General features: G+C 44.8%; 1 protein-coding gene across 1 annotated transcript in view; it reads right to left on the bottom strand.

Moving 5' to 3' along the window:
* The window catches only part of IQANK1 (IQ motif and ankyrin repeat containing 1), a 67,159-nt gene that overhangs the window by 31,000 nt on the left and 22,259 nt on the right, over window positions 1-13,900 (bottom strand). The window contains exons 3-5 of the mRNA XM_070941929.1: window positions 12,552-12,685; window positions 11,964-12,128; window positions 10,689-10,880 (exon numbers count right to left, since the gene is read on the bottom strand). Coding sequence (XP_070798030.1) covers window positions 10,689-10,880; window positions 11,964-12,128; window positions 12,552-12,685 — 491 coding nt within the window. The remainder of the gene's footprint in view (window positions 1-10,688; window positions 10,881-11,963; window positions 12,129-12,551; window positions 12,686-13,900) is intronic.

Below are 13,900 nucleotides of genomic sequence, written 5' to 3'. Positions count from 1 at the left end.
GATTAAAATCCACACATGGTTGGAAAAAATGACAAAAAAACACATAGACTTTAAACCAGAGATCTTTTTATTAGGGATCGTGCCAGAAACATAGAATAGAGAATTGAGATATTTGATTGTGACTGTATTAACAGCGGCTAGAATTGTGTTTGCTAAAAACTGGAAAAATGAGAAAATACCAACGCAAGATGAAGTTATTAAGAAAATCATAGAATGTGCTGAAATGAGCAAATTGATATTTGAAATTAGAGAATAAGAAGATAAACAATATTATAAGATATGGGATTTATTTTATCAATGGCTAGATAATAAAACATGGAAATGAAATATGAAACATGAAATGAATGTTATAATATTTGAAAATAATTTTTATGAAACGATAAAGCCATAGTTAAATAAATGATAAATGAGGATACTTATCTGTTTGATAATATGAGAAATTAGATAATTAATAAATTTTGAATATCAGGATGAAGCACAAAAGACTTGTAACCGACCGACACACTGTTTGCAATTGTAATGGATGATGGATTTATGTTTTATGTTTTGTTTAAAAATATTTTTTTTAAAAAAAAAGATACAGATATTTTCATACTCTGTTTCAAGTATTTTCTTGTGAGGTCTTTTATAAAATTCTTCTTGTCTGTTATTTGGCACATTAATAGCAACTAAAAGCATCTGTTTTTGTGGAAGTGACATTAATGTCACTTCCACCATCAAGATTCTCCCTTCTGCATCTTTAAAATTTTGATTGGCACTAATTGTTTCTTTAATATATAACGCCACCCCTCTTCTCTTTGTTGCGATAGTGAAGAAAATAATTTCCCCAATTTAGGATACTCCAATAATTTATTATGGTGCTTTTTAATTTGTACTTCTTGTAATGAGATTATATCTAATCTTAATCTTTGTTATTTTGTAAATATTTTTTATGTTTTCATGGGGGAGTTTAGTCCATTTATGTTAACTGATAACATCTTTATTTCTTCTTGCATTGCTTCACTTGCATATAGGTCTTATGCTCCTGGTTGCTCTTACTTCTCTCTGTTCTTTCGTTCTTGCTCCTTCTCGCTCTGCTCGTTCTTTTTTCTCAGCTTCACTTTCCTCTTGTTGTGCAGACTTTTCTTTTGTGATTTAACACTTCCTGTCCTTTATATTTCATTTCTCCCTTCGCTTCCTGGTCCTCTTCTCTATTGAAGTGACAGTCATAAAATTCCATTGCTTTGTCCAATTAATCCAATCTGTATTTGTTTTCATGCCAGGTAACTAATATTCTTTCAGGTATCAGCCATCTAAAGTTTACATTATATTTGATAAGCATTGTAGTCAGAAAGTAGTATTATTTCAGTAGGTCTCTTATTCTCCTCGGGGACTGCTTCAAGACTACCAATTGTTTCCCTTTATATTGCAATGGTTCATCTCTTGCCTTACTAAGTATTTTGTCTCTTATCGATTTTTTTACAAGTCTCACATGTACTTCTCTTGGAAGTTTGTGTCTCCTCGTGTAGTTTGTGTGTATTCTAAAGATTTTGTCAAGTTCTACCTCCATCTCCTGCTTATCAATCCCTAGCACCGTGATGGTGAACCTATGGCACACGTGCCAGAGATGGCACTCAGTGCCCTCTCTGTGAGCATGAGCCGTCGCCCCAGTTCAGCTCTGTTGCACATGCGTGGGGGGCATGGGGCATGTGGAGGGCCAGGTGCGCATGTGTGGGGGTGGGGTGCATGTGCGGGGGCCGCAGGCACATTACATTTTGGGATTTGGGCACGTGCACATTTGCGCACGCGTGCATGTGCTTTAGGCACGTGGTCCAGAAAAGGTTAACCATCACTGTCGTAGCACCTTTGCCAACAACTCTTTCATTATGCCTTGTAAATCTTCCCCTTTCTCCTCTACTATGTTCTGAAATCTGAGATAATGAGCTACTTTCTCTGATTCTAACATTATCACAGTATTTTCTAGTTCTTTATGTGCTTGTGATAGTCTATAATTTATGTCATTAACTTTTTTCTCTGTTTGTTCTGATTTTTCCTGCATTTTCTGGCTCCTTTGCTCATTTTTTGTTATTATTTGCTGAAGGTTTTCAAGTTTTTCATCCATATTTTGGATTTTTTCTTTCATCTCTCCCATATCATTTCTCACTTCCCCTATATCTTTTTTTATCTCATTATGATTTTTTGTCATGGCCTCCTGCAGCGACTCCTGCAATGATTGAAACATTGTCCGCATTTCCTTTTGGAATGTATTTGATTTCTCCAACTAATAGACAAGCAACAAATATACCTGCCTAATCACCGCCAAATGCTACCAGCCAAGGCTAGCCACAAACCGTCACCCCAACACTTCAATATCCCACGTCTAATATAAAAAAAGACCCTATCTCAGCTCCAATTCCCTCCAATTCAATCAATATTCAGTGTCTCAGTCGATTGAGTTTATAATTCACAAGGCCCGCAGTATCCCCAATCTTTACTACTCCAATATTCCAATAGTCCACAGGGTCAATCCAGAATCAATCCACACAGGCTCTTCTTTATAAAGAAGGTCAAAGAATAGAAAGGGAAAAAAGAATAAATATTTGTCCTTAGGAATGTTTTTTATACTGTCTTTTCTCCTATCAAATAATATTTGTAATCCACTAGGCCGAACGCATCCTCAGTCTTTAATATTCCAATATTCCAAAATGCCAAGATGAAAGACCCAAAGTCTTCTTCCCACGTTCTCAAAATAAATTTTGTCTTTTCGTTTAATCCTTCAGTTATTCAATAGAATTTGTAATCTACAAAGATTCAAAAGGAGTTCTTCTCTACAGCCACCACTTATCTTGCTTTTCCCACGTTGGTTTCCAAAATAATCTCTGTCTTCAATCTGTTTCTAAACACCAGGTGTGACAGTTCTCAAAACAAAATAATCTGTTCCACAATATTTAGTCTCTTCCAAAATATTTCTTTTATATACTAACTTTGTCCAGTAGGTGTCACCCTTACTCTTTTTTTCTCTTTACACTGTATCAGCGGTTCTCAACCTGGGGGTCGTGACCCCTTTGGGGGTCGAACGGCCATTTCACAGGGGTCACCAAAGCCCTCTCTTGCCCCCCCACGGCTTCACTCACCCTCACTCTCTGCTCTGTTGGATTGCCGGCCATTCGCTTACCCCGCCCACTCCCAATCTATTGCTGCCTCCTGAGTCCCAGCTGATGGCTAGAGGAAAAAAAACTATTTAAATTCTTGCCGCGGGGCTTTGTTAAATTGCTGGCTCGCCCCGCCCCTCCGCACCACTATTTATTGCCAATAAATAGTGGTGGGCGAGGGGTGGGCGAGCCAGCAATTTAACAAAAGGTTCGGTGTTTTTTTGTAATTTTATTGGCCCGCAGAGCTTCAGCATAGGCTAATTAGCCCTTGATTAGATCGGCTCCCGACTCTTAGCTGATTTGCTCTCAGCTGTTTTGCTCAGGGCTCTGCTGCTTGCTGGAGAGATTTTTTTCCCCCTAGCTATGCTGAAAAACGAAACTGAAAGTAAAGCAGGCTGTTGGCTTTGCTGTTGCTGCAACGTTGGAAAATTAGCCAGGCAGATTTCTTTTCTTTTTCCTCACCAAAAAAGGTAGGTGCAAACAATGGGAAATTTAGGGAAAAAGAGGAGAGTTCAAGATTTTAAAACACAAAAGAAAAAAAGCTCTATTTAACTAGGAAATTGTAATAATTGAGATACTATTAATTGTATATTGTGTTGAAAGCAGAAATGGTTAAATTGTGGTTTGGAGGAATATATGGGGGAAATTATTTGGTTTATTATTATTGGTAAATATAATTAATTGATTTGTAAGAAATTGGATTGCATGGAAATAATTGGAATATTCATGTTCATATTAATTAATATACAAAAAAGGTAGTTATATAAATTGGTTTATATTAAAATGTTGAATTTATATTAAACTGTAATATTACATAATTAACCAATGTGAGGATGGATATAAAAAGAGATGACAATGGGAAGGGGTATAATATAGAATAGAAGGGAAAAATTGAATTTGATTAAGATTAGAGATGAGGATGAAGGATAATATTGGTTTTTTACAAAAATAGATGAGGAATAAATATGGCAAAAAGGAAATATAGAAATTGTAAATTTAATTGAAATGACTAAACACTGTTTAAATTTGTGAACCGGCCAAATACTCTGTTCAAAGAAAATACATTGTATGTTTGTATGTGTGTTTCTAATTATTGTTATTTATTCATATTTGTTCTCTTTTATTCTTTAAAGTTTAACAATTCATTCTTTATCTTAATATCTTTATATTTGTTTGGGGCTGCTTTCTTCCCTTTCATCTTTCTTATTGTACAGCAATCTTTCTCCTCAAACCTACCATCTCTCTCTTTTCTTTCCTTCTTACTTTCTCTTCCTCCCCCTCTTCTTCTCCTCCCTACTTCCTCTTCCTTTCTCCTTCTCCTCCTCTCTTCCTCCCTCTCTTACCCTCCCTCCTACTCTAATTTCCCTTCCCTTCCTTCATCCCTCTCTATTGCTGTATCCTTTTATGCATATGGACTACTCAGAGGGCTGAAAAAGTTATTTCTGACTGGTCCTCGCACTTTTGACCAGTCCTCGAACTTACGACTGTCCTCACATTTTACGTTTTTGCCCTATCTTGTCACCATGGTGAAGAAAAGCAGTTGTGAAATGAGTGACACGGTTGTTAAGAATGCTACAATGGGCATAAATGATGACCAGTCATAAGTGCGAAGACCGGTCAAAAGTGCGAGGACCTGTCAGAAATGACTTTTTTCAGCCCTCTGGGTAGTCCTTTTGTGCATATGGACTACTCAGAGGGCTGAAAAAGTTATTTTTGACTGGTCCTCGCACTTTTGACCAGTCCTCGAATTTACGACTATCCTCACATTTTACGTTTTTTGCCCTATCTTATCACCATGGTGAAAAGAAGCAGTTGTGAAATGAGTGATATGGTTGTTAAGAATGCTGCACGGGCATAAATGTGAGGATGGTTGCACGACAACTGCCTCAGTACCTGGATGAATCGAATTATCTAGATCCGTTCCAGTCGGGATTCAGGCCCAGGTACAGCACAGAGACAGCATTGGTCGCATTGGTTGATGATCTCTGGAGGGCTCGAGACAGGGGTTGCTCCTCAGTCCTTGTCCTATTAGACCTCTCAGCGGCTTTTGATACCATCGATCATGATATCATGCTGCACCGGTTGGAAGGGTTGGGGGTGGGGGGCACTGTTCTACAGTGGTTCTCCTCCTTTCTCTCTGACCGGTCGCAGTCTGTGTTGACAGGGGGGCAGAGGTCGACCCCGAGGCCCCTTATATGTGGGGTGCCACAAGGATCGGTCCTCTCGCCCCTTCTATTCAACATTTATGTGAAGCCGCTGGGTGAGATCATCCGTGGTTTTGGGGTGAAGTACCATCAGTACGCTGATGACACCCAGCTGTACATCTCCACCCCAGACCACCCCAATGATGCCCTCGAGGTGATGTCCCTGTGCCTGGAGGCCGTACGGATCTGGATGGGGAGGAACAAACTCAGACTCAACCCATCCAAGACCAAGTGGCTGTGGTTTCCGTCGTCCCGATATAGTCAGTTGGCGCCATCTCTGACTATTGGGGGCGAGTCGTTGGCCCCCACAGATGGGGTTCGCAACTTGGGCATCCTCCTGGACTCACGGCTGTCTTTTGAAGAGCATATGACAGCCGTAGCCAGGAGGACTTTTTATCAGGTTCGCCTGATTCGCCAGTTACATCCCTTTCTGGATCGGGACTCGTTACGCACGGTCACTCACGCCCTTGTCACCTCACGCCTGGATTATTGTAATGCTCTCTACATGGGGCTCCCCTTGAGAAGCACCCGAAGGCTCCAACTGGCGCAGAGTGCGGCCGCGCGGGTGGTAATGGGAGCAATGTGGCGCTCTCATGTAACCCCCCTCCTGCGCGAGCTGCACTGGCTCCCAGTGGTCTTCCGGGTGCGCTTCAAGGTTTTGGTTACTATCTTTAGAGCGCTCCATGGCTCAGGACCAGGGTACTTACGAGACCGCCTCCTGCCACCAATAGCCTCTCACCGACCAGTTAGCTCCCATAGAGAGGGACTCCTCAGGGTGCCGTCGGCCAAACAATGTCGACTGACGGCCCCCAGGGGGAGAGCCTTTTCTGTGGGGGCACCTACCATCTGGAACGGGCTTCCCCCGGAGTTACGAAACATCCAAGACTTACGCATTTTCCGCCGAGCCCTGAAAACATTTCTATTCCAACAAGCTGGTCTGGCCTAACTCTCCCTTTTTAATTGGCTTTTAAACTGTCTTTTAAATTGGGTTTTAAACCTCTTTAGATAAATTTGGATGTTTTTTAATCTTTGAGCCTAAATTACTTAATCTGTTTCTTAATAGTTTTTAACTTCTATATGTATTTGTATTTATTATGGCTGTTCACCGCCCTGAGTCCTTCGGGAGTAGGGCGGTATACAAATCAAATAAACTAAACTAAACTAAACTAAACATGACCTCCAAGCCATGCCCACAAAATAACCACGCCCACAGAACTGGTAGTAAAAAAATTTAGAACCCACCCCTGGTTGGGGGTCACCCCAACATGAGGAACTGTATTAAAGGGTCGCGGCATTAGGAAGGTTGAGAACCACTGCACTGTATGTTCCAAGGAGAAGGAAAACTTTCACTTTTTTTAGTGGCAATCATAGGGAAGATAACTCAGTAAAATACATATTGTCCATATCCATATCTTGAGTAGTGCTTATCTATTAAAATACCCAGTCCAATCTTTCTCTATCCTTTTTAAAATTAGGTTTCCATTTGCTTCTCTTTCTATTCCATCGGATGTGTAATCAGCTCAAAACTTTCACTCAATGCTTTCCTTTGGAGGGGGGAATTCCCTCCCTCCTTCTCTCTGGAGCCCCCTTTCTTCTTTATAACACTTTTAAGGAAACTTAACTTAATTATAGGTAGAAATTAGGCAGTTAGGCAATCCTTACCCAGATCCAGTATACTGTTTCTCTTTCTGCTTTTGTTCCAGCTAGCAGAGCTCTGGTTCAGCCATTAATGGCCATCTTCTTCTCCACCTGTCAACAAGATTTCCCCTAATCCAGCAAAGTGGACTGCCACCCACTTGCGATCTACAGGGAGCCCTTCCTATCTGTCTCCCCTACGAGGTAACTTTTGGCTCCGAAGAGTTTCCAGGCAGGCAGAAATCATCTGGGCTTCACGGAGCTCCGCTCACCACAACTGCATTGCGCCGACATCAGCCGGAAGTCCCCAAGGGCAACTTCTGAATGATCTTCAAGTGACCCACATAAGCCAAATCCACTCCACAACGTGATGGTTCTCTCTTGCATAGGCCTCTTGCCACTGGAACAGCCCTATGTGGCGCACCAGCTGAGGTGGGACAGATTTTCCTGGCTGTGGACTGGATGGCAGGTCACACACCTGCTCATTCAGAGGGTGCCCAACCTTGTCTAGAACCAAGAGAAAGCCAATTTTCGGGGTGGGGGGGAGGGAGACCCACACCTTCTTCCTGCTAGGATTCAGTTTTGGTTTGCTTTTTTTCCCTTTCCAGCCTCTCGCAGCTCCCAAGCATGAGGTAAGGCTGCGATGTCCTCTCCAGCTATCATCGGCATGCTGATGATCCCTCACCCTGAACTGACCCATAACTTCTCTCAGTGATTTCCATACCTGCTAAAAGGGTGAAGGAGCCAAATCCTGTGGCGGCCCACAAGACGAGCCAACCGCTCAACTGTTCCTCTTCCAGCCCCAATCCAGGAAGGAAAGGAGCTCCTGTAAAATGGAGCCACACTCTGCCAATCCTGACAGATGCGCCACCAGAAAGCTCTTCCAATGCCATGGAGCGATCTTCCACACTGAGAGCACTCCTCTCAGATACTGGTGCAGCAACCAGTGTGGTTCCAACATGCCCACCCAACAGGGAGGGGAGCTGATAGTCCGCTTCATCTAGCATGCTGGTTCCTCAGCGCTTTCTGCCAAAGATGCTCTTAAAGAAGGTGACTTGGACATGGCTGGACCCAGAGATGGCCTTTTCAAGGAGTTCCACAATCTTCTGAAAGGCAACCAGGGATGCCTCCCCTTGCAAAGAGGCATCAGCTCTCTTGTGAAGGGACAGCAAAGACCCTGCAGAGGAGTGGGGGAGGGGAGCAGCTTCTGCCTTCTGGGAACAACTATCAACAACAAAGGAACCAGCAGCCAAGAAGTTCCCTACAGGAGGCCGGCTTTGGCAGAGGGTATCAAGGAAGGCCTCAGAAAGGAGGTTCAGACATTGGAAATAGTTACACATAGAAATATGAGAATTGTTCAGATTCTGCTGAACTGAAGGAGCTCCTTGGAAAGTAAGCAGTCCTGTTGCTGTAACTCAACTTCCAGACAACTCTACCTGGGGGATGACTAACAATCTTCGTTGACAATTGTTCAGACAATGGTTTTCTATGAATGGGAAAGTTTGAAGAAGCACGATAGAAATAGTGCTGGCACTTTTGAAATTTATGCTTTAAAAGGCTCTTGAGAATACCACAGATAGCTAGAAAAACAAAAAATGGGTCATGGAAGAAATCTAGTTCTCACTCGAGGCACAAATAATCAAATAATCACATCCTGGCCACAAAATGGGAAGACTGGGCTGCCCTAAGAAGTCCATGATGCTGGGAAAGATGGAAGGAAAGAGAAACAGAGCACCCTAAGATGGACCCCACTTGATCAGAGGAGGGCAGGTCAGCCCAGGGTAAGGTTATGTGTGGTCACTAAGAGTCAACAGCAAATTGTGGTTGTAGTTGCTGTTATTGTTATTCTCTGGAAAAGGTGGAGCAGTTCTTTAATTACTGGATTGTTTGCCTCCTAGCTCTGTGTACAGTTCTTATTGTACCACTGTTTGTGTATTTGTGCATTGTTTTGTAAATGGCATGAATAAAAACAGTAAAAATCCCTATTTGGAGCCTGGATTTTATTTCTCTGGCTGGATAACCCCGGAGAGAATGAAACTGACTCACTCCTAAGAGCTCCCCCTGCTGGTGGATGGGTGGGCAGCAGGTGTGATGAAAACGGGAGAGTCAATTGGACAAATGATTTCTATGGGGAATCTGGTTTCCAAATCTGGCTTGACTCTAGTGCTGTAATTGGGACTAACAACTTCCTACCTCAGAGGTCATATGCATCTCTCTCTCCACATCTCTGGTTCTGAAGGAGTGCTTTGGCAAAGCTTTCATAATTGCTCTGAAAGAACGAGGGTCCCCCAAATAACCCCCTCCTTGGTCTGGATTGGGCTTCACTTTGCTAATCCTCATCCAACCTTGCTTGGCAAAGCTAATGAAAAGAGGGAGGAAGAAGGTCTCTTTCTATGTCTGTTGGGAAGAAACTGGATCCTTTATTTCCTCATTCAATGGTCTTGTTGTATATAAATAGGTCAGGAGATTAGGGTAGAACTCAGTAGATTGGGCCAATGCCATGCAACACACACACACACACACACACACACACACACACACACACACACACACACCACTTTGGGAGTTCAAGAACCTGTATAGGGGGTGGATCGTCTGCATCCAGGCCAGGAAAGGTCCCAGTTGGAGGCTACACTTCCTGGCTCTCCCTCCCATGCACAAGCCAAGCAGTTTTCACCCAAATACCAGGTCAAAAGTCCAGCTGAAATGGATCGAGAAAGTCCTTGAAAGAGAGCTAAGAATGAATACCTGGACTGGGTCAGCTTTTTTCCATTTAATGAATTTGCCCAAAAATGGAAGCTCAGCGTTTGTCAGTCAAAATGCCTGAGCTGAAGACTGTTTTCAGGTGAGGTTTCAGCCCATGCCTTCTCCTAAAGAAGGCTGAAGTTCCTCTTTGGCCCAAAAGCTCATTTCTTTCCTGCTTGATGTGATAAATTGGAGGCTGAAAGTTGAGGAAACCTAATTTAGGACCATAAGGAAGGCATGTTGGAACACATATCAAGGCCTACTGTGCCTAGTTTGGTGATCTCTTCCCACCATCATCCATTTAAGTTAGGCAGAATCTTACCTGGAAGTAAATGTGTGTGTGTGTGTGTGTGTGTGTGTGTGCGCGTATGTGTGTATGTGAGCGAGTTAGAATCCAAAACGCAAGGACTGCACAGAACCAGAAGCACAGCACAGATCTGCTTTGTTTGTGATGCTGCTTGTCCTTGTTGGAAGCATGGGAGACAGTGGGGCTCTACTTTATTTGGGGTAACTGCTGCCATGGGCTCTGGGTCAGCAGTGGGTTCTACTTACCTTTACTACCGGTTCGCAATGGGGCTGTGCGCGTGCGCCCGCTTTGCTCGCACAAGCGCACCCTTTGCACATGCGCAGAAGCGTTCTGACGACGTCGGGGTTGGTGGGTGGAGCCTCCCACCGGTTTTACTACTGGTTCTATAGAACTGGTGCAAATTGGGGGCAACCCACCACTGCTCTGGGTCCTAAAGGCTCCTGGCAGGCATCCCCAAGTTCCCACCATCCTGTTCCTTTGTTCCTCACATCCGATGCCCTTTTGTAAACCAGGCTCTTCCCAAAAGCAGTCTCTCCTCCCACCAAACCATAGCCAAGGGCCCTCTCTGGCACCGAGGTCACAGACCACCAGGGGAGGCAGAGGCATAGCCCCCAGATGGGCTGCAACCAAGCCGCTCCTGGCATGCCTCCCTCACCATCTTTTTACCCTGCTGTTGGGATGGCCTCCATTTTCTATCAGCATCCGGATGGCTTCGGGATGGCCCCCTCCAGAGGCTTCAGAGAGGGGGGTGTTGCCATTGGCATCTGTGCAGTCCACCATGTTGAGGAGATGCTGGAGCCGGACTACCTTCCCCTTCTCATCTGTCCCCACGCCAATCTTGGTGTCCAGATCCGCCACCTTGAAAGAGCAAGTGGACGGGTTTGTCCAAGAAGAGAGGACTGACCACTCTGCACTAGGTAAGAGAAGGTGTGACGGAGCAAGGCGAGGTTGAGTCTCGGCCCTGGTTGATGCGTGCTGCACTCTGTCCCCCACCCCACCCATCTAATCTTCTCATGGGTTTTTGTGGAAATGCACTGTCATGCCACAGGTCCAAAGCAGGGATAAAATCCAGCAGGTTCTAACAGGTTCTGGAGAACTGGTAGCGGAAATTTTGAGTAGTTCAGAGAACTGGCAAATACCACCTCTGGCTGGCCCCAGAGTGGGGTGGGAATGGGAATTTAGCATTATCCTTCCCCCAGGAGGGGCGGGAATGGAGATTTTGCAGTATCCTTCCCCTGCCATGCCCACCAAGCCACACCCACAGAACCGGTAGGGAAAAATTTTGGATTTCACCCCTGGTCCAAAGCCACTGCTTTGGGAAGGCTTCCTCTCCATCTCTGTCACCAAGAATGCCCAGCACTTCCAGACTCTTTGTGCCAGCAAGCATGGTACGCCAGCCCCATCCCACAGTGGCTGGAGAAACCTGGCGCCAGTGAGCGGAGAGCACCAATGTGACAGTTGTCTTACAAAGAAAACTCAGGGATGAGGGATGAAACTCAGAAGACAAGGCAAGCTTTCTTAATATTTAAAACAGTGTTCAAATTCAAAATACCCAACCTTGTTTGGCTGACAGAGGCTGACCTGGGACTTAACCATCCTGCAATTCCATAAAACTATAACTAGACTTTGTCATGAGCTTCATATAAAACAGAATATATCAATAAGTCTGGAATGTTATAATGTGCAATTAGTAAGATGTTGAAGATGCTTCAATCTCCAATTGAGCAATTTGGGGAATAGGCAGAACATTGCTTCAGAAGGTCTCTCAGAGGCCCCTAGGACATATTCCAAGGCCACACGGCTTGAATATATGACAAAAACAGACAAGGGGCATCTCCCCCAGAAGGGGAGGGGGAGAAAAAGCCTTCCCCTTCCAACCTGGTGCTAGTTGGAAGCAACCTGGTGCAGAGCCGGAAACAGGAGCCACAAGCTCATTTTTACCTCTTTCAGAATGGCCTTCATCTCCTCCACATCTCCTTCAAAAGCTGCCTCCAGCATCCGTTTTTTCCGCTGCTGCTCCTCTCTCTGCTTCTTCTTTTCTTCCTCTTCTTTCTTTCGTGCCTGCTCAGCTTCCTCTTGCTCTCTTCTCACTAGAGCGACAAAAGCCTGCAACATGAACAGCCCAGCAAAGAAAGACTCCTTCAGAGTCAGGACGTGAGGCTGCCAGCAAGCCAGGCCCAAACTGAAAGCTCTTCTCTTCATTGACTGGACAGCCCCAGTTCCTGCAACCTTCATCCTACGGTTTAGCCTCCAGACCCGTGCCAGTGCCAGATGCCGCCTATTCTATATCTGTGTGTTTGATTTTTCTTGCCTAAGTGTAAAACTTGACTTTTCTTGCCACTGAATTGCATCTTGTTGGGACAGGGCACAGGGTTCAATACAACTACCCATCCTAGCCCACAAAGATGACAGGGGTTCAGCCCCTCCGTTCTACCATTTAGCCCTCCCACCCCCAATTCTGCCATCTGCCAGCCAGCACTTGCACAGAATGGGCTCCCCTGTTACAACCAGTACCCTCCTGCCCCTCACCTCCTTTTGGAGGCGATCCATTAATTCTTCATATTCCTGTCGCTCCTTCAGTCTCCGCTTTCTCTCCCGGCAGGCCAGGATTCTACGGAAGACACACTGCAAAGTGAGCGCGGCTTTTGCCTCACGACTCAGGCCTGGGGGGCAGAAAGGAGAGGTCCAGAGCCATCAAGTGAGGTTTCTGGGCCCTCACTGGTTCTCGTTTCTTCTATGAAAGATTAGGGAGGGGGATTGACTTCAGGGAAAGACCACCTTCATCAGTTTATGTTCCAAAGAGCTGTCGTCCTGGCAGAGGCTGAACTGGGCACCCAAAAGTCAGCCTTCAGATCCAGAGGGTCTTCACTGGGGGACTCAAAGTGTCCTGAAAAAGCTCTGCTCAAGTTGCCCAAAGTCAAGCCCGTGCACCCCCCTCCCCCCATTTATCGGCGAGAAGTTCAGAGATCCAAGTCTATGCGCTCTTAGCTGATGCTGGCCTTGTGGGTTCCTCCCTAGTCTCAAATACAGCCTGGCAAGGGGATGGCTTGGGCCTTGGCGAGTCAGATCCAGGGTTGTCCTGGATGGATTCTGCCAAGGGTGTTTTGCAGATGGAGTGTAACACCTGCACTGCACTGCCTCTCCCTTGGCTCTGCACCAGGTAAAGGACATCAATGCTAGCCTTTCAGATTTCTTTAAAAAAACAACCCTCTTTTCCAACCAATGATTTTCAGAAACATTGCTATGTTCGGGGGCTGTTGTTACTCCTTTTATTTTGCTTTATTCTAGACTGACTTTCTAAAATAAACAAATAAATGAAGTGGATTCTATAGCAAAAGCGTGAAACCTCTTTCCAATAACTGTAAGTGCTGGAAAATAATGTTTAAGATAAGTTTTTAAATGGAGGGGGTGGGAAATTAGGATTAGCTGAAGTCCACCCCAAATATCAGTAATAAAACCCCAATTGCAAATTTCTATAAAACCCCAATTGCAAATTTCTATATACTGTAATAATTCTTCTATGATTGTTAGGCTGATGATTATTCTAAAGATTATGATTTCATTGGATGAACAGAGGAGAAGAGAGAGAAAGTGGCCTGGGTACTTACAGGACCGCCTTCTGCCACCACTAGCCTCCCACCGGCCAGTACACTCCCACAGAGAGGGACTCCTCAGGGTGCCGTCGGCCAGGCAATGTCGGCTGGCGACCCCCAGGGCGAGGGCCTTCTCTGTGGCAGCACCTGTCCTTTGGAACAACCTGCCCCCGGAGATACGTAGGATCCCAGATCTCTGTTCTTTTCGCCGTGCCCTTAAAACTTTTTTATTTCATTAAGCTGGGCTGGTTCGACCCCCCCCCCTTAGACATTTTTAATTACTAA

The sequence above is a fragment of the Pituophis catenifer genome, unplaced genomic scaffold (assembly GCF_029215685.1).
Source record: "Pituophis catenifer annectens isolate HBS135680 unplaced genomic scaffold, rPitCat1.0.hap2 SCAF_3, whole genome shotgun sequence".
NCBI lineage: Eukaryota > Metazoa > Chordata > Lepidosauria > Squamata > Colubridae > Pituophis > Pituophis catenifer.
Note: the sequence above shows the minus strand (reverse complement) of the source record. Positions and strands in the feature narration are given on the sequence as shown.